The 18576-nt window shown below is 44.2% G+C and overlaps 1 protein-coding gene across 8 annotated transcripts in view; it reads left to right on the forward strand.

Moving 5' to 3' along the window:
* LOC128351338 (nuclear body protein SP140-like protein) overlaps positions 1-18576 on the forward strand; it is a 92687-nt gene that overhangs the window by 67584 nt on the left and 6527 nt on the right. For 5 of the 8 annotated variants that reach the window (XM_053310815.1, XM_053310814.1, XM_053310817.1 and 2 more), the window contains 6 exons: positions 493-544; positions 1592-1651; positions 6625-6761; positions 10957-11028; positions 12722-12837; positions 14157-14274. In XM_053310815.1, the coding sequence (XP_053166790.1) occupies positions 493-544; positions 1592-1651; positions 6625-6761; positions 10957-11028; positions 12722-12837; positions 14157-14274 (555 nt within the window). Of the gene's footprint in view, positions 1-492; positions 545-1591; positions 1652-6624; positions 6762-10956; positions 11029-12699; positions 12838-14156; positions 14275-18576 lie in introns of those variants that run through there. The other 3 variants (XR_008319717.1, XM_053310821.1, XM_053310822.1) reach the window with 2 other exon arrangements.

Here is an 18576-nt window from a genome sequence, read left to right on the forward strand (position 1 = left end):
ACTTTGTGTTTTCTATAAGGCACTTACTGAGTGCAAAGACAAAGCTAGGGAAAAAGCCAAAAGTTTGAACAAGCCAAAAGGTTCATGATGTGTAAGGTATTGGGAGCTCTTTCAAAGAGTGAGGAGCAGAACTCATGGACCACATATTGATGACCATAGAATAATTAGCACTAGAAAATAAGGCAGCAAGGTGAGTTTTGGGAAGCAAATTAGATGACCTTTTCATTGCCCAGAATAAGAGCCGGGTGCTAGCCTAGGAAACAATATATAAATCAAAAAAGGGAAAGATTAATCAAAGGGGAGGTGGACAGTGGATTGGCACAGGCACTGCCAGGCACATCTGACTTAAATTAGTTTTTCCTTATTTCCCTGGTTTCTGTGGGTGGCCCAAGTTCAGGTCTGTGGTTATTATGAATTGCAAGAGCTACTTCCTGCTAATTGGTGCTATAATGGAAGCTAGTTGAATCACTTGTGTCTCCTTTTATTTGACAGAAGGAGAATCTTTCAATTCCAGGTCATACATCAGCAAAGTTCCAGTTATCAGGTCAGTGACAATGTACACAATGACTAAAATTTGGGGTCGTATATCCGAAACCTAGATTTAAATTACCACTTGAGTATGAAGCTCACTGTGTGGCTTTGGACCCAGGGCCAGTTCTGCAATAAAGCTGCACATGCACTTGCCTGGGGTGCCTAATTTTTCAGGGCACCATTGTGATGGGCTGAGACAGTTGCTGGATTCCCCCTCTCCCGCCATCCCATAGTGATGCGGGGTGGGGGAAGTTTCGATTTAGTTTAGTAAATGGGGTTCTTTTCAAAAAAAATGTAATACGTTTTTAAAAAACACCAAGCTGCATTTACAGTAGGTTTTAAACTTTTAAAACTTCAATGGCAGCAAGCTTCTCTTTGTAAAAATACCCTGGTTTAAAATGCATGGAAGTAAACCCTCTTTATTACTTTGACATTTTCCAGGCTTGATGTTTACTTTCTCAGTAACTTGCCTACTAAATTTCATGTACCACATTAGAAGAAGTTCTAAACCCTATCCTTGACAGTCCAGTTTCTGGCCACCAGAGGATGTAATGCAGATGCAGCAAAAAGAAAGTTAAAGTTCAAAATCTAAAAATTTTCCCTTTGATAGCGAAGCCCTATCTGATAGATTGTGTTCTTTCTCTTCAGATGAGTCAGAAAAATCGAACTGGAGCCTCTGTGGCTAGGGAGGAGTATGATTCTCCTTGGTTCAGTGAATGTCATGTTGCACAAGAAAGATAAGAGGTTTTTCTACTTAAAATTGTCCAGGGCCCAAGGAAGCAATAGCAGACAATTGCCTCTTTTACTGAGGCAGATGGCTATGCATGTTGCCAGTCTATCTGCTGTCTTAATATAATTTTCAGTATTCCTAGATAACAACTTGCATATTTAATGTTACACACCTAAATCTCCCTATGTTTTCTTGATCTGTCACTCCATCATCATTGGCATTCTGATTCCCCCATCTATTCTGGCCTGTTTATAGGAAACATAAGAACAGCAAAGGAGCCTCCTCCCCCCATTTGAGGTACTAAAAAAGTTAATCTCTTCTCTTCATCAGAATTCCCAGTGCAATTTGGTACTGTCACAGGAGTATTGCACAAACATAGATTTGCAGCAGGTGAGTCAGGTTTTTTATTCCGGGTTATCAGTATGGCATGAATCAAAACAGATTGCATCCTCATTTAATGATATTGATGTGATTCCGTTGTATTCACACAACTGGGATATGCACCTGCACAGTAGACCAATCAGGAAGATTGGATGCTCCCGACTCCACCCATCACGTGAGTGTGCTAGTTAGGAGGGGCAATTGGAGCATCGCCTTCCTTAGTTCCTTTCCAACCGCTGTTGAGTAAGGACACATCAGAAGGTTTTTCTGCTCGGATTTGAAGATTTGCCGCCTCAAATCAACTCAAAGTGAGAGTATTTTGGTGTGTTACCCCTTTTGACAACAGAACTATCTGTCTGATGACAGAAAAGAAGTCCTTTAAGAAGTGTGGGAAGTGCAAAGCCATTTCCCCCTCCTTGGACAAACATTCCCTTTTCCTCTTCTGTTTGGGAGAGGAGCATGATTGATCTCTGTAAAATTTGTCACAAGTTTTCCAAATGAGAAAAAATAAAGATCTAAGACTTACAGATATAACTTGGCACTTTTACCAGAGAGACCCATGTTGAAAACAGCCACTCTGACATCGGAGCTGATGCCTAAATTTCCGACCCCAATCGCTAAACTGCCTAGGGAATCTGGCAGTAAATTGATGCCGACCCCTAAACATAAGACTCCTAGTCCTGATACTGGGCTGTCCTCGACACCAAAGCAGTTAACATCAAAGACTCACTCATTCTCCAAGACTTATCCCTTCGATCTTGAAAGAGGCCAAGCAAGGGAAGTCAAAATCTGAGATGAAGAGATTGCATACCTCCTCAAGGTCAGGTCACCCAAACCAGAAAAAAGTGGACCCAGTGCCGAAGCCATCGACTTTGGGAAAACCAATATCGAAGAAAAAATGTTCTTCACCACCCTCAACACTGACGCCTGCTGCTTCAATATCGAAGGAGGCACTACCTATATTGAATGCTTGATGTCGGGAATACATTTGATCTCAACATTTAAAATACCCAAACTGAAAATAGTTCCATCATCATCATCATCATCATCATCATCATCATCATCATCCTTTCTTTACTGTCTTTGACCAAAAGAGAAATAAAAATCTTTGCACAGTTAAAAATAAAAATATTAATAGAAAATCAATTACACATAAATGGATAACGGCTTTAGAATAATAATAATTACACATAAAAATGAAATAAAACAACGGCATTGGAAAGGCGTAAGTGTATAGACATAATTTAAAATTAACACTAAGGAACCCAAAACTGTATTCTATTCTTTTGAAGTTCTTAATCTGGTGACCACATAACAAAATTTAGCTACTACATATGAAGTAGTTGCATCTTTATCTGCTAATAAATATGCTACAACAAGATCCTCAGGTTGTCCCCTCATATCATTTATCAGTGGACTGATTAATTGAGATCTCAAGTTTTGATATAATGAACACTTTAAAAGTATGTGGGCCGTGGTTTCGACCGCCTTTCCACAGGGGCATTTCCGTTCTTCATATAATAGTTTCAAATATTTCCCATAAAGCATTGCAGATGGGAAAGCATTGAACCTGGCCCTGGAGAAGGCCCATCTGAATTTACTCAAGGTGATTGTAAATAAATACGTTGCTGGGGCAAGATCCGTATTAGCATATACTTGTTTATAAAAGGGTGGTAAACAAGCCTTCTCTTCCTGAATGTCTATATCAACCAATCTCTGTTGTAGTAAACTGCAGGCTGTATTCTCACCACTCTCTAGTAATAGAGTGGGTGATAGGCCACATTGGCAAAGTTTATCTATCGTTTTGCAAGACCAAGATGCCTGAGGCTCAGCCGCAAGAAGTTTTGGAATTAGCCCTAATGGATGCAGATGAAGTTCAATCCAATAAAATATTCTTAGGAGACAAGCCCTGGTTTCCAATTTAAGTATGCCCACCTCCGTGCATATCACCGAATTGGAAACGCAGTTGGGCCCACCAAATATGGTTCTTAAAAAACCGGTTTGAATATCTTCCAAATCTTTAAAGTTGGTATACGGTCCCAATTGTGTCCCATAAAGGAGTTGGGGGATCACTTTAGCCTTAAAAAGTTTAATGGCAGCGGGAATGTAGTTCCCTCCCTGGGACCAGAAGAATTTCAGAATGGCTATAATACTATGTTTGGCCGTATCAACTACCGATCTAATATGGGCCGTTCTGTAGCCGTTGAATTGAAACACTATCCCAAGGTATTTGATTTGCTTTACTTGGTCTACTTATAAATAGTTCCAATTGCTCAACAATCGCAACAAAAATGTACTGAGCACTTGACCCTGGACTCTCTTAAAACAGGATCCTTGGCCGTGACTACAGAGGTTCCTCCATGTAATATCCTGGTGTTACCATCTAAAACCAGTGTTACTCTTTCACAAGCTGTATACCCTACTTCACCTTTGTTTCGACACTGATGATGTCATGGAAGTATCCAAGACACTGTCTCTTTCACCAGTGCCTCTGAAGGGATTCACTGATGAGGAGTGGACAGGCATAATCTCATACAGTGGAAAACTGAGAAAACATGGAGTGCACATACTTTTAGTCCCATGCAATCTACAACCCCACATTGGGGGCGGGGGAGATTTTGAGTATGTTAGGAAAATGTTCACTTCCTTCTCTCCTGCCACTCATCCATCCTTTGGTAGCTATGTGCATACTGACTATTACACTCAGCCATTACATGTGATGTGTTTTTCTGAACCTACCAGGGACAAGAATATCTTCTTATGCCCTCAAGGAGTATGCAGATCATGGATGGTCACCCACACTGTGACATCTGGCTCTTCTGCTATGACAGTTAATCAAGCCACTATGGCTACCCAAACTGATACTCATTCACTACCTGTACTACTTGGTCCTTGCCCGCCCATCTCTACCCCCCGATCCTGCCACAGGTCCTGCCTGCTCAACCCAATGAATCAGACCCTTCAAGTTCTAAGGATCCTCAAGACTTGGATTATAACAGTCCTGCAGGATCTCCAACTTCTGTTGTCCATTCCTCTGTTCCAGAGGACCTGAGCCCAGATTCTGAGGCAGAATCTCAGAGGTACCGTATGAGCCTTCCCCTGACGATGAAGTATTAAAGAAGTCATCATATTCACTAAAGGAGGAACAGAGAAATTACCATGCTCTGATAACTGACATGGCTAAGTCACATAGCTTGAGTTTAAAATAGGTCACTGAAGAAATATAGGACCCGGTTTACAAATTCTTTCAGACTGCAAAGACCTCTCAACCCACTGCCTTGCCAATGCTGCATGTATTGCTGCAGGCTTCTAAACAGGCCTGGAAAAAGCCATCATCTACAGCACCTACCTGCAGACGACTGGAGAACATATATAAGGTGCAGGATGTGAATACTTATTCAAACATCCAGCACCTAACACCCTAGTAGTGGACTATTCATATTCCTCATACTCAGGTAAGAAACATACTGGCCTTGTAGATAGAGAGGGACGCAAATTGGATTCTCTTGGTAGATGGTTCTACTCGATGCCTACACACTGTATTGTTTCCAGTGTTGTTTAACATCTACATGAAACCACTGGAAGAGATCATCAGGAGATTTGGCACAGGGTGTTATCAGTATGCTGATGACACCCAAATCTATTTCTCCATGTCAACCTCATCAGGAGAAGGCATAACCTCCATAAATGCCTGCCTGGGGGCAGTGATGGGCTAGATCAGGGATATCAAACTGAGGCTGAATCCAGATAAGATGGAGGTACTTATTGTGCTGGGTCGGAACTCGGGAGATGATTTTGATCTGCCCGTTCTGGATGGGGTCACACTTCCCCAGAAGGAACAGGTACGCAGTCTGGGGGTGCTTCTGGATCCAAGTCTCTCCCTGGTGTCCCAGGTTGAGGAAGTGGCCAGAAGTGCCTTTTATCAGCCTCATCTGATACACCAGCTGCGTCCATTTCTTGAGATAAATGACCTCAGAACAGTAGTACACCTGCTGGTTACCTCCAGACTTGACTACTGCAATGCACTCTATGTGGGGCTGCCTTTGTACGTAGTCCGGAAACTGCAATTAGTCCAGAATGCAGCAGCCAGATTGGTCTCCGGGTCATCTCGGAGAGACCATATCACTTCCATCTTAAAAGATCTACACTGGCTGCTGATAAGTTTCTGGGCAAAGTACAAGGTTTTGGCTATAACCTATAAAGCCCTAAACAGCTTGGGCCCTGGGTATTTAAGACAACACCTTCTTTTCTATGAACCACACTGCCCATTGAGATCATCTGGAGAGCTTCGTCTGCAGTTGCCACCGGCTTGTCTGGTGGCTACATGGGGACAGGCCTTCTCCAAGGAAGGTGACGCTCCAACCACCCCTTCTTAGAAGTGTGGAGCTTAGAAATCTTCCCATTCGGTCTACTGTTCAGGCACATATCCCAGTTGTGTGAATACCCAGGATCACTCAAGGATCATTTGTTACAGGTAAGTAACCTGTTTTCATAGCTGCTCTTGTCACTGCTGACTATAAAGAGATTCAAAATTCTATGCATAAGATGAGGACGGGTCCGGATAGCTCCATGGATGGGACATAGGAGCACTGGTTTTAGAGCTACTAGTCAACAGACTTGCAGAATGCACTGGTCTGAACATGCTGTGCAGTCCAGATAACTAGTTTCCTCAGTGTGAGGAGAAAGGTACTCACCTTTCCATTGAACACTTTCCGGACTCATGATTATGCACCGCAGTGCCAAAACTGAGAATTCAGGAAGATGAAAATGTCGTCTGGACATTCCTTGAGAGAGCAAAACATTGAGGCATCCTGTATGTTGGTTGGTAAATCTTTCCTCATACATGCATAGCTTTAGAGCTCTAAGGGAAGAGCAGCAGGACAGCATGAAAAGTAAGGCATTCAAAATTCTATTTACTCTGGATGTTTGAGTTCTCCTTTTAAAACTATACTTTTAAGTAAAATTGTTGCTTTTACATATAGGAGGACCAGACCAAAAATGCATCAGATTGGAAGAACGATGGTGCACTCCTAAGGAGTTTGTGGAAATGGGTGAAATTTTTGAATCTTGGGACAAGGACATTCGGTCCAATGGAGTTCCCCTACAGGACCTATTAGAGGTAATCTGTTAGGGCATGTCTACATTTGCAGGTTATCTTATTTAATTTTGTTACTGATTACACAGTGTATTTGCTCTCTTCTCTTTCTCAGATCACATGTATATTTTCTGGTTCTGTGTCTTCCACTGGTTACTAGGCTGTCCCAGGAATACATGGTGATCTGGTTATTTTTTAGACTACATAGCTTATATCTTCTGCTAGTTTTCCAGTTAATCACACTTAAGTCTAGAAAAATACATTCTGGATAATAGAGGACCATTACCTACAAGTTATCTACAAGTTATATTACTTGCAAATCAGATAAATCTAGATTTATCTAAGAAACTAAGAAAAAGCACAAGCATGTTCACGAGTCTCGCTCATAAAAAAAAGAATAAGTCCAATACTAATCAATGCACCAACATAGTAAATCCTCTGAATTCTCTGGGGGTGGGAGGCGGGGGCGGAATCTCCAATAAGACCTATTACTCCAAATCCATCTGAGTTGGATAAGAGACCCTTACTTCCCACGGATCCAGACGTGGAAATAATTCCCATTGACCTAGATCCCACTGATAGGGAGGAGGGGGAATGGTCAGATGGCCAGGATCCAGAAGCCCCAGCCACTTCTCAAAGACTGTTTATTCCAGAGGACATAAACAGTGTCCTCAACACTGATGCTCAACCCCTCTCTAAGGGAGCCTTAGTCTTTCCTAAACCCAAAAGTAAAGATTTGGCGCTTCCATTCCCTGAACCATTCACTGATACTATGAAACAAGAATGGTACTAATGGAAAGTCCATAGCAGTAGCTAATAGATTCTACTCTTTTCTTCAAGAAGCTGCTGATCTTCTTAAAAACGCCCTCCACAGACGCCCCCGTGGTGGCCTTGCTCTCCGGCTTGCTGCTGCTCCATGATGGCGAGTCTGCATTGAAGGGCCCTAATGACAAACACATTGAATTCGCCTTCAGGCAGACTCAAGATGCCTCATCCATAGTAAGCTGGTCCTCAGCAGTAGCCTCCTTGTTATCCATAGGATCCTTAATGTGGTTGGATGATCTTTTACAGGAACCACCCACTGACCCTAGTCATCTTAAACAACAACTTTTAAAAATACAAGAGGCCCAGGTGTTCATTTCAGACACTACTATGGACTCTATACGGTCTCTTGAGCTTTCGCTTCTGCAGTGGTAGGCTGTTGTGGCCTCTGGCTGAAGCACTAGAAGGTGGATGCAAATTCCAGAGCAAATCTATCATCTGTGCCTTACAATGGCACTAAGCTCTTTGAAAAGGAAGCCCTAAAGGTCCTCCTGGTGGAGTTTAAAGACAAGCGGAAATCCATGCCTACCACCCAGTGCAAGAAGGAATGTTTCCCACCAAGAAAGGCCTTTCAGTCGTTTTGGACCTTTAGAACATCTTTTCAGGGTTGAGACAAGGACTGTACCCTGGTACACAGAACTCCACAATCTGGCAGTGACAAAACCCTGGTTGTTTTCAGTCTCTGAAGACCTCCTGCACCAGGATCCAGTTTGCCATCACAACCTAGCCTGGTTAAATCAGGCTACATGGCTATTGAACAGTGCATGTTAGAAAAACAACATGGCTATCCTAACACAGTGTTCAATACTCTTATGGCCTCCAGATGAGAGTCCACGAACCAAATTTACCAATATACATGGGGACCATCTATACACTAGTCGGTCAGATACTCGGTTCCCCACGGCAAAGCCACCATGAAGCATCTACAGTTCTTTCAGGGCGGTTTGGACAAAGGACTGAAGGCAGACACTCTGAAGTGACAAGCAGCTTCCTTGGTAGGCCTCATCTCAGGCCTGTCCGTGAAGTCTATGAGAACTCATCCACACCTTCAATGTTTCCTTAGGGGGGCCGACCCTGTTGTCCCTTCCCACAGTACATCACTTTCCTTCTTTGAGTCTGCACACAGTTTTGTGTGCCCTTCGGGCACCGCATTTTGAACCACTCTGTTCTATACTTCTCAAGGCACTGACCTTTAAATTGGCATTCTTAGTAGCTGTAACATTGGCCCAGAGGGTGTCTGAATTACAGGTGTTAGCTATCTACCAGAACCTCTGCATCTTCTCCATGGACTCAGTGTGCCTGATTCCAGACCCTTTCTTTCAATCAAAGGTCTCTTCATTGTTCCACCAGTCCCAGGATGTGGTTCTATCCTTGTTCTGCCCAAAGCCAGTCCACCTGGCAGAAAAGGCTTGGCACAAGTTAGATATGCATCGGTGACTTCAGACTTACCTGAGACAATCTTCTCAACTGAATCTCTCTTCGTCTCCTTTTTACCTGTATCCATGAGACAACCTATTTTGGCAGCCACTATTGCCAGATGGATCAAGGCATGCATCGCTATGACATATGAGGCACAACATCTTCATTCTCCCACACACAGTGGCAACATTGGTGGCATTTTCAACCAACGCACCAGTCCACAAAATTTGCAGGGCGGCCACCTGGAAGGCCCCCTCCACTTTTACAAGGCACTACAAGATGGTCTCTTATATCTCCTCTCAGGCAGCCTTTGTCAGATGGGTGCTTCAGCAGGTCCTTCCCCTGGAGTAGAAGGAGGCGCCCCCTCCCAGAGATGTTGGCCAGGGCTGTGGTCCAACCATTCATGAGATGTCCTCAGCATCCAGCATCAGAGAATGGAGCCTTGGTCACTTACTGTGAAGGCTTCTTCTTGATGATGTATCTGAGGACAACTTGGCCCACCCGCTGGGCTCCAACAAATGCTCCATGAGGAGGGATCTCTTGCGCTATCATGACCTTATGTTCTGCTTCCTGTCCCTTTTTCATGCTTTCCTCCTTTTAATACTGCTAAGAAGGTATCTGTCTCCTTCTGCTATACTTGGCCTAAAAGAACTGAGTGGGGTTATCCTCCCCAGACTTTTAAAGGCTTTTATCTAATTAACATAGTTCTGCCTAGGAGCATGTGGGAAGGATAACCCATTCACGAGTAGGGGTGTGCAGAACCGGTTTGATGTTCAAAGGTTCTATGTCGAACTGGTTCAGTTCTAAGGCTCGAGCTCAGACCTAACCACCCACTGTTCGGTCTGGCCTCAAGCCGAGCTCACCCACCCCTGACTGTTCGGGGGGGGGGTGTTCGTGAACATTTTAAAAATTTGATTTTAAAAAAACTTTTAACCCCTTTGGGGGGGCTTCCTGTAGGGCCCTGGCGGGGGTCCATGAAGGTTCCCCCCCGGCCTCGGTCATTGCCGCAGCAGCCCGTTCAGCCGCTTTTTGGGGCCCATTCGGGCCTCCATATGTTGGCACGGCTGCCATTTTGTCTTCCGCTGCACTTGCGCAAATGGCCTCTGCGAGGCTGGGCATGGCCCAGGGCCTCGCAGAGGCCATTTGCGCATGCACGGTGGCCATTTTTAAATTTTTAATTTTTTAAAAAAATAGCCACCATGCATGCGCAAATGGCCTCTGTGAACGGGCCACGGCGGTGATGACCGAGGCCGACGGGAGGAGGGGGAACCTTTGCAGACCCCCCTGGCGGCCTAGAGAAAGCCCCCCAAAGGGGCTAGAGGTTTTTATTTTTTAAAAAAATTAAATTTTAAAAAAATGTTTGTGAACCCCTCCCGGATCAAACCAAACTGGGGGGGCACATTTTGAAGGGGTGTCGGACTGAACTGGTCCGGTCAGGTTCAACGGGCCAGCCGGTTCCGTGCACATCCTATTCACGAGATGTCCTCAGATCCAGCATCAAGAAGAAGCCTTCATGGTAAGTGACCAACACTCTGTTTCCTGAAAATCACCAGTCTTACTGGAATGTTAGCAAGCTATTAGCAGCATGTGAACACATGAAAGCCCCTGCAGGACCACACAGTGGCCTGCCTACTTCTTGAGATCAACAAACTGCTGTGCCATATCAGAAATAGGAAGGAGGAATAAGTTAAGGAAATGTATCAGAATCAGTCCTTTATGTCTGTAAGATACTTGGTAGAGCAGGAGGATGGAGATGTTGAAACCAGAGTAGTCAAGAGCCTAGGTACTCTGCTACTATATGGAGCAAGCTAATTCTGTAGGGGCTACGAAACTAGCACTCTGGAACTTCTAGCCATAGAATGCCACATAATTGAAGGTATTAATTGTGATAATCTGATTGATTAAAATAAAAGTGGCTGGAATGTTTTTGTGATCAGCTTTTAAAACCAGAACTGAATAAAAATAATTATTTTGGCAGGCAGGACATTTGGAAATTCATCCTAATGACTGTTCCTGCGAAACCTGCAAAACCTACAGAGAAGACGTGTTGGTAAGTGCATGTTACTCAGCTGCTCATATTTCTTATTAATCTTCAACTTTGAGGGAGAGAAAAATATTTCTATAGGTCTCCCCCCACCCCAAGGTTTCCCTTTCTCCACCAGAAGCAGCTTCCTCTGAAGGAAAATAACCTTTAGATACAGCCAATTGTTCACAAAATGTATCATTTCATTTTGTCTTGGGATACATTGGTTACATGTTTAATATAAACACTTGAATCTAAATTACTGAAATTACCATCTTATTTATGCATATGCAGAAATTTATGGAGTGAAAAATAAGATTTAGAGAAAGACAGAAGTATGAAATATGAGAGGAATAAAAGAAAAAGGAGGACAAGAAACTGGTATTTTAAATTAATAAAAATGAACTATACCCATTATGATGGAAAAAGTGGAGGTGAACTACTGCACGTATTCACCCAGAAAACCATTGCTCATATTTAAAACTGTAAATTCAATATACTGCATAGGGGAAGGCAGAGCAAAGTAGATTGTGCAGGGCATGCTCTGCTTCTCATGCATGAAGAGAGAAAATACACAGTGGGAGAACTTCAGATTGCTCTGAAACTGAAATGACAGTCACAACTGAAATGACAGTCTGCTAGTGCCGCCAGGGGTGCTCTGTTGGTGGGAGGCAAGTAATCTTACATGGGGGCATTGGCCTGCACTTCTCTCTCTCTAATAGTGTTTCCTGAACTAAACTGTAAGCAGAGCAGGAGTGATGCTCATCAACCTGTTCTGTTGACTTCCTGCACTTCTTGTTTGTCATGAAAGTGTTGAATTGAGAACATGAGAAAATGTCAAATGAATGCCATCTAATAAACTGGATAGCTTCAGTGACCACAATAGATTTACAGACACTCTCCAGAGGGATTAGCCATGTTTGTTGTTTTCATTGCACTAGACTAAGAGGCTGTTCTAGTGAGCAGCAGCCCTACCCAGTCTTGGGCAGCACGACCTGGCACTGCCTCTCCAGGTAGCCTGAGTTTTTTATTTGGGCTTTTACCCAGTTCTGGGGTTGTGTGTCTGCTCAGGCTGCAGGCAGGCCAAGCAGACACAGAGCCGGGCACGTAGATCACCCGGCTTGAGGTGAAATCCCTCAATGCACTGCACTCCTTACGCAGTGCATTAAGGGATATCTGGAGGCCTGGCTTCATTTTCTGGCCTCCAGAGAGCAGCACGGATAGTGTGGGTGTGTGAGCCACACCCACCCACACTGGGAATGGGAGCCTTGATGTGTGAGCACTGCAAGATATTCCCCTCAGGGGATGAAGCCGCTCTGGGAAGAGCAGAAGGTTTCAAGTTCCCTCCCTGGCTTCTCCAAGATAGGGCTGAGAGAAATTCCTGCCTGCAACCTTGGAGAAGCCGCTGCCAGTCTGTGAAGACAATACTGAGCTAGATAGACCAATGGTCTGACTCCGTATATGGCAGTTTCCTATGTACCACACAGCAATTCTGTGATCTTCTGGGGGGAAGGTAGGTTCGACTCTGACTCCCTCCCTGCCCCAGAAATGACCATGTGAACAACCTCCAGGTCTATTGACACCCCACCCCCTGCCCCACGCCAAATACAGTACCTGTGTATGTATGTATGTATCTGCAAGTTTGGGATAACATGTTTATACATTTTTTCCAGTTTCATAACTCCTTACCTTTCACAGTGACTATTCCATTTTATTTAAGCCAGAAAATGACAACTGTGCTGTGTGTGTGAAAGGAGGGCTCCTGACATGCTGTGATTCATGCTCGAGATCATTTCATGGTTCCTGCCACATTCCACCTATTCCTGAGGGAAACAGGTTGGTTCCATATCTCTTTTTATCCAGAATTCTAGAGAGTCTGCAAGGCTGAATGTGAAATAGAAAGAAAAATCCAGGCTAAGAATGTCAGTACTTTGTAACTAAAGTACCTGCTGCACTGGCAACTAGAGCAGAGCTGTTCCACTGTAATAGTAGCCCGTGTCTTGGACCCTGGTGACCTCTCTGGGATGTCTTTCCTGGATGGACATGCAGGCAGTGGCAGCAGAACCAGAAGCTCTAGATCCTTTACTTCTTCCGACCCTCAGATAATAGAATTGAAAAGAAGCTGCTGTCAAAGCCTTTTGGCCGTGATTCTGCCCTGCCCCCCATGATGGGAATGCAGAGGAGCTGCTCTGAGTTCTTTCACCAGGAACTCCTCCCAAGTAGTGGAGGGTGAGTCACTGGCAAAAGACCTTAGATTCCATTTTGAGGTGTGAACAAAGAGGAACTAGAATCAAAATGCATGGTTGCAACTCCTCCCCGCTCCAACTGAACAATGGGCTATTTTGTAGGCCTTTCAATGACACAGAAGTCTGGGAGAGAATCCATTGGTAGAGTGCAGGAGAAGGACAACATGCGGCCACCCTTGCCATCAGCCATGGGCTTTCATCAATTGGCCAATGGGAGTGTCCCTCTTCTATGGGAGATGCTTCCATTGACCGATGAGGGTGCTTGGTGGCAAAGGCAGCAGCATGAGTTGTCATGTCCTGCCACTGGCTACAAAAGTGGTTGACCAGTCCTGGGTGGGCCGTCACTTGAGTGGGTGTGGGCCCTTGGGTCAATGCCCAGCTTTGTCCACCTGTGTCGTCAACTACATTACACTGATAAAACAACATCTTAGCGATATTTCTGCTTTCCTGTTGGATGAATATTGGTAATGTTCCCTATTGAAACCATACCAAGCAAATTATCAAATTACCACTGGAACATTTTCTCTAAGTTCTTATTAACAGAAGAATAATTATAATGATATATTATGAACAGCTTCTGCTTGAATTCTAAAGTATCTAATTTTATTAATTTAATTTTATTTTATTTAACATATTTGTATACTGCCCAAAACTTACATCTCTGAGCTGTTTACAATTTTAGGCAATTATTCTTTCTTTTCTTGGTACTTCTGGTGCTTAGTCAATGGGAATCTGATACCCTAAGTCCTCTTTCTGTCAGGAGTATCAATTGCTATTAATTTCTTCGCTGTATGCTTTGTCTGGAGAATTGATGAAGAAGAAGAAGATGATATTGCCACAGTGGAAGTTAATTCCAGTTGGAAGCAAATTGCACCCGACTGTATTCTTACATTGTGTTGTATATTTTAGCAAGAAGTGGATATGCACCTTTTGCGAACTAAAAAGTGATTTGGAGTGTTCGGCAAACTCACCTTTTTCCCAAGAGGACTTGGTTCTAACGTATAAGATGCTCCCTATACAAACCCTGGTGAGTTACACCAAAGATTTGGGGTGGTGGGACTCTGGGAAATAGAGTTTGGCTATTTCACATGCCACTTTAGAGACAGGCAAAGCAGTGAAATTAGAACTGTAACATTAATTGATTTCAAAATGTCATGGATGATTAAAAAAAACAAGCCCCCTTTAGTCGGGCCTTTTAATAAAGCCAACAAACTCCCATGTAAATCCCTTCCTGTAGGGCCACCAAACTAGCTTCTGTTCGTTTGTCTGCAGCCAGGCCTGCCAGGCTGAAACTGATGAGCTGTACATTCAGTGCTGAGAATAAGTTTGTGAACCCCCAGATGGTCTGTTTATTAGCACAATTCTTATTCAAAATATGATTAGATCCTAAGCTAAACCCTGATGAGAGAGAAAAGCAAACCCAATGAATAAGTAAATCAGGCAAAAAGGATATATTTTGAATATTCACCCAACAGAAAGATTCAACAACAAACATCCTTGTGTGAAAAAGTATGTGAACCCTTCATTCAGTAACTGGTGGCACCTCCTTGAACAGCAATAACTGCAACTAAATGTTTCCTGTAACTGGTGGTCAGTCCCTCACATTGGCTTGGAGGAATCCTGGCCCGTTCTTCCATACAAAACTGTTTCAGTTCTGTGACATTTCTGGGCTTCCTTGCATGAACAGCTCGCTTGAGGTCCTGCCACAACATTTCAATAGGGTTTTGGTCAGGACTTTGACTTGGCCACTCCAGAACATGAAATCTCTCCTTCTTGCATTCTCTGGTAGACTTACTTGAATGTTTAAGGTCATTGTTTTGCTGCATGACCCACTTTTGGCTCAGCTTCAGCTCTCAGACAGATGGCCTGACATTGTCCTTTATAATTTTCTGATATGCAGCTGAGTTCATGGCTCCATCAATGATGGCAAGCTGTCCAGGTCCTGATGCAGCAAAGCAGCCCCAAACCACGATGCCTCCACCACCATGCTTGACAGTTAGGATGAGGTTCTTACTTCAGAAGGTAGTGTTTGGTTTTCACCAAACAAAATATTAGTGACTAGCTGGGCTGGGCACAGAGCATCTGCAGCTCCGGCTGGCACACCCACCGACGCTGCTTTCCCTCCCCCCGCCTGCTTTTCTGGCCGGCTGGCCCACTTCTCCCCCTGGCCACTTCTCCCCCACCCCCAGCACTTTCTGGATGGTGGGCTGGCCAGAAAGCCAGCCCGCCGCCTCCTTCTCCCAGCGGCTGGGCCAGCCTGCTGCCAGCTGCCATCCCTATGTTCTCCCCCGTCCCCATCACTATCCTATCCGGCAGCTGCTCGTGAACTCTCACAAGAGCTGCCACACATGGGATTAGTGACGGGTACGTTTAAGAGAATTATATATAAAGAAGATTGTGTCCGAAAAGTTTAATTCTTTATTCATCTGTCCAGAGAACATTATTCCAGAAGCCTATGGGCCAGAAGCCATGGCGAACCTGAGCCAGGCAGCAATGTTCTTTTTAGAGAGCAGTGGTTTCTTCCTAGCTATCCTCCCATGAACACTATTCCCATTTAGTTTTTTTCTAACACATGCTCTCACATCAGCCCAGCAAGAGAGACCTGCAGATATTTAGATTTTAGTTTGGGCTTCTTTGTGACTTTGTGGATGATTTTCCAGGGTTGCTCTTGGGGTGATCTTGGCAGGATGACCACTCATGGGTAGAGTCACTGTAGTCTTCAATTTTTCCCATTTGGATACTGTCTGACAGAGGATAGATGGAGTCCCAAATGCTTAGAAATGGCCTTGTAGCCCTGCAGACGGATGAGCATCAACCATTTTTTTTTTTGTAGGTCCTCTGGAATTTCTTTTGATTGTGCCATGACAAGTTCTCACAGACTGTCATGGTGCAGACCCAACTTAGGACCTTTACATAGGACAGGATTCCCAAACTCAACCATGCAGCTTTCCTCTGTAGGGTGGTTTACTTGTTACCAGTCAGGCACCTGATTGTTATTTCTCCATGTAAACCGCCCTGAGCCATTTTTGGAAGGGTGGTATAGAAATCGAATGAATGAATTTGTGATTAGCCCATTCATTGTGCTAAGGACACTAGGGGATCTGGATCATGATCTGCTGAGCTCCATTAGAAATGGGTTATGCACCTGCCCAGAATCCCACGGTGTGGAGTACCACAGCTCCTCATGGCATTTCAGTCTCGCCCCACGTGGCTCTTATTTAAGGCAGGAAGAATGTCACTCCCTCAGTTCCTTTTCGACCACTGTAGTGATGGGTCACTTAGTTGCTGCGGATCCTCATTTTGGTTCCCTCAGCATCTGTGTGAGTTTTCTTTACTAAAATAAACAATCAAACTGATTTTTGTGGCAACGACTTTGGACAGTGGATAATGATGATGAACAATTTGACTGCTTTTTCTGGCAAAAGACAATCAACAACGATAATGACTATGGCTGATCCAAAAACGGTGGGGGGACGGGGAAAAAAAGACTATCAGGCACTGCTGTGAATGCAGAACAAAGCTGCTTCTCAGGACGGACATGATCTTTGCTTGATCTGTCTTGAAGAAGTGCACAACACTTCAGCTTGCAAGGTCTATATGTCATTTTCTAAACAGACTAGGTACAATAGGGTGCTCCGTCTGTGAGCCGCCTTGTATGACGACTTAAGTCCCCCAACTCCTTCAACTTCTAAGGAAGAGGCGGGCTCTTCAATCAAGTCTCTGGGCCAGAGGACTGCAACTGTTCAGTCTAAATCCTCAGCGGCCCCATTTAAATCACCAAAACCTCCAAAAAGATCAAAAGATTGAGCATCGGAGGAGGAGACTTTCGAGCCGTTGAAGAAGAAACAGAAAACCTCTATCTTGGAGGGAACTCCATCGCCATCAAATCCCCAGGATGTCGCTATAAGTTCTGTGCTGAGACCCTCAATGCCAAGAGTATCGACACCAACGACCGTCCATCCATCGATGCCAAAGTATCCCTTGACATCGATCAATTCTCAGAACCTTTCAGCATAGAAGCCATTGAAATCACCAGTGCCTCATTCATCGACGTTGAAGTCTTCGACGCCGAGACTGGCGACACCAACTCCAGTCTTGATACCAAAGTCACTGTCAGTACCGAGAACAAATTCGATTTCGCCAGCCACAATGCTGATTCAGTCTCCTTCGATGCCCATTGTTCCAGATGCGGGCTCGACTCTGAACACTCCAATATTGACGGAATCCAGACAAATCACTCCTCGACGTCAGGAGCTGGTGATCTTCAATGTCGATAGTGATTACCTGGAGGGGGATACAAGCCTTGATCTTCCAACTGCCCAGACCCTGCTCTCTATACTTAATTCTAATGCCAGCACACCATCCACGTCGACTTTTAAAGGTTTCTTGCCACAAGCAGAGGACCAAGTCCAGACATCATCTCATGAGCCTTCTACAGAATCAGTGCCTATTCAAACTAAACCACCAGTTTGTTATGCTCTTACTGCTGCACATTTAGCCACTACTACTAGTTGGCATGCATGCAGTTTTTCTTATGGTCCAGCCTCTACTACACAAAAGACTGCTGCCTTGGGCTTATACTCTTTGGGTCTCTCATACGATTATAAGAAAGATAGGTCTTGGTTGGCTTCTAACTTTGACAGACAAAACCCCTTAACAGCTGCCTTAGTGCGAGGAGTGTCGGTAAGAACACTGGCAGCAGGAATGGGCCTTCTCCGTTGCTGCCCCTGGACATTGAATATGTTCCCTGTTGAAATAAGAGCCTTCCCATCTCTGGCAACTTTTAAAACGGCCCTGGAGACATATTTATTCACCCAGACTTTTAATTAGATTTATAGTTTTAATATTTTAATGTTGGGTTTAAAACGATTTTAATTGTTTAATTGATTTAATGTTTAAATTATGTTAATTGTGAACCACCCAGAGATGCAAGTTTTGGGCAGTATAGAAATATGTTAAAATAAAATAAAATAAACTGAAAAGCCATTGAGCCTCTATCCACAGCAAGCCTAAAATTGATCACCTTAAAGATTGCTTTTCTGGTAGCAATCACAACAGCCCGAAGGGTGAGCGAGCTCACAGCACTGTGTATAGACAAGCTGTACAGACAGTTTTCCCCAGATAAAGCCCTCATGTGCCCTGACTGACCACTGTTCTCTCTAACAGGGATTCCCAGATGTTGTTCATTACAACTCCCAGCATCCCCAGCTGCAATGGCCTTTGGCTGGGGATTATGGGAATTGTAGTCAACATCTGGTAATCCCTGTTAAAGGGACCACTGGCCCTGACAATACTTTCCTACCTAAGGTGGTATCAGAATTTCAGCTGA

This window comes from Hemicordylus capensis, chromosome 3 (genome assembly GCF_027244095.1).
Source record: "Hemicordylus capensis ecotype Gifberg chromosome 3, rHemCap1.1.pri, whole genome shotgun sequence".
NCBI classification, from domain to species: Eukaryota; Metazoa; Chordata; class Lepidosauria; order Squamata; family Cordylidae; genus Hemicordylus; species Hemicordylus capensis.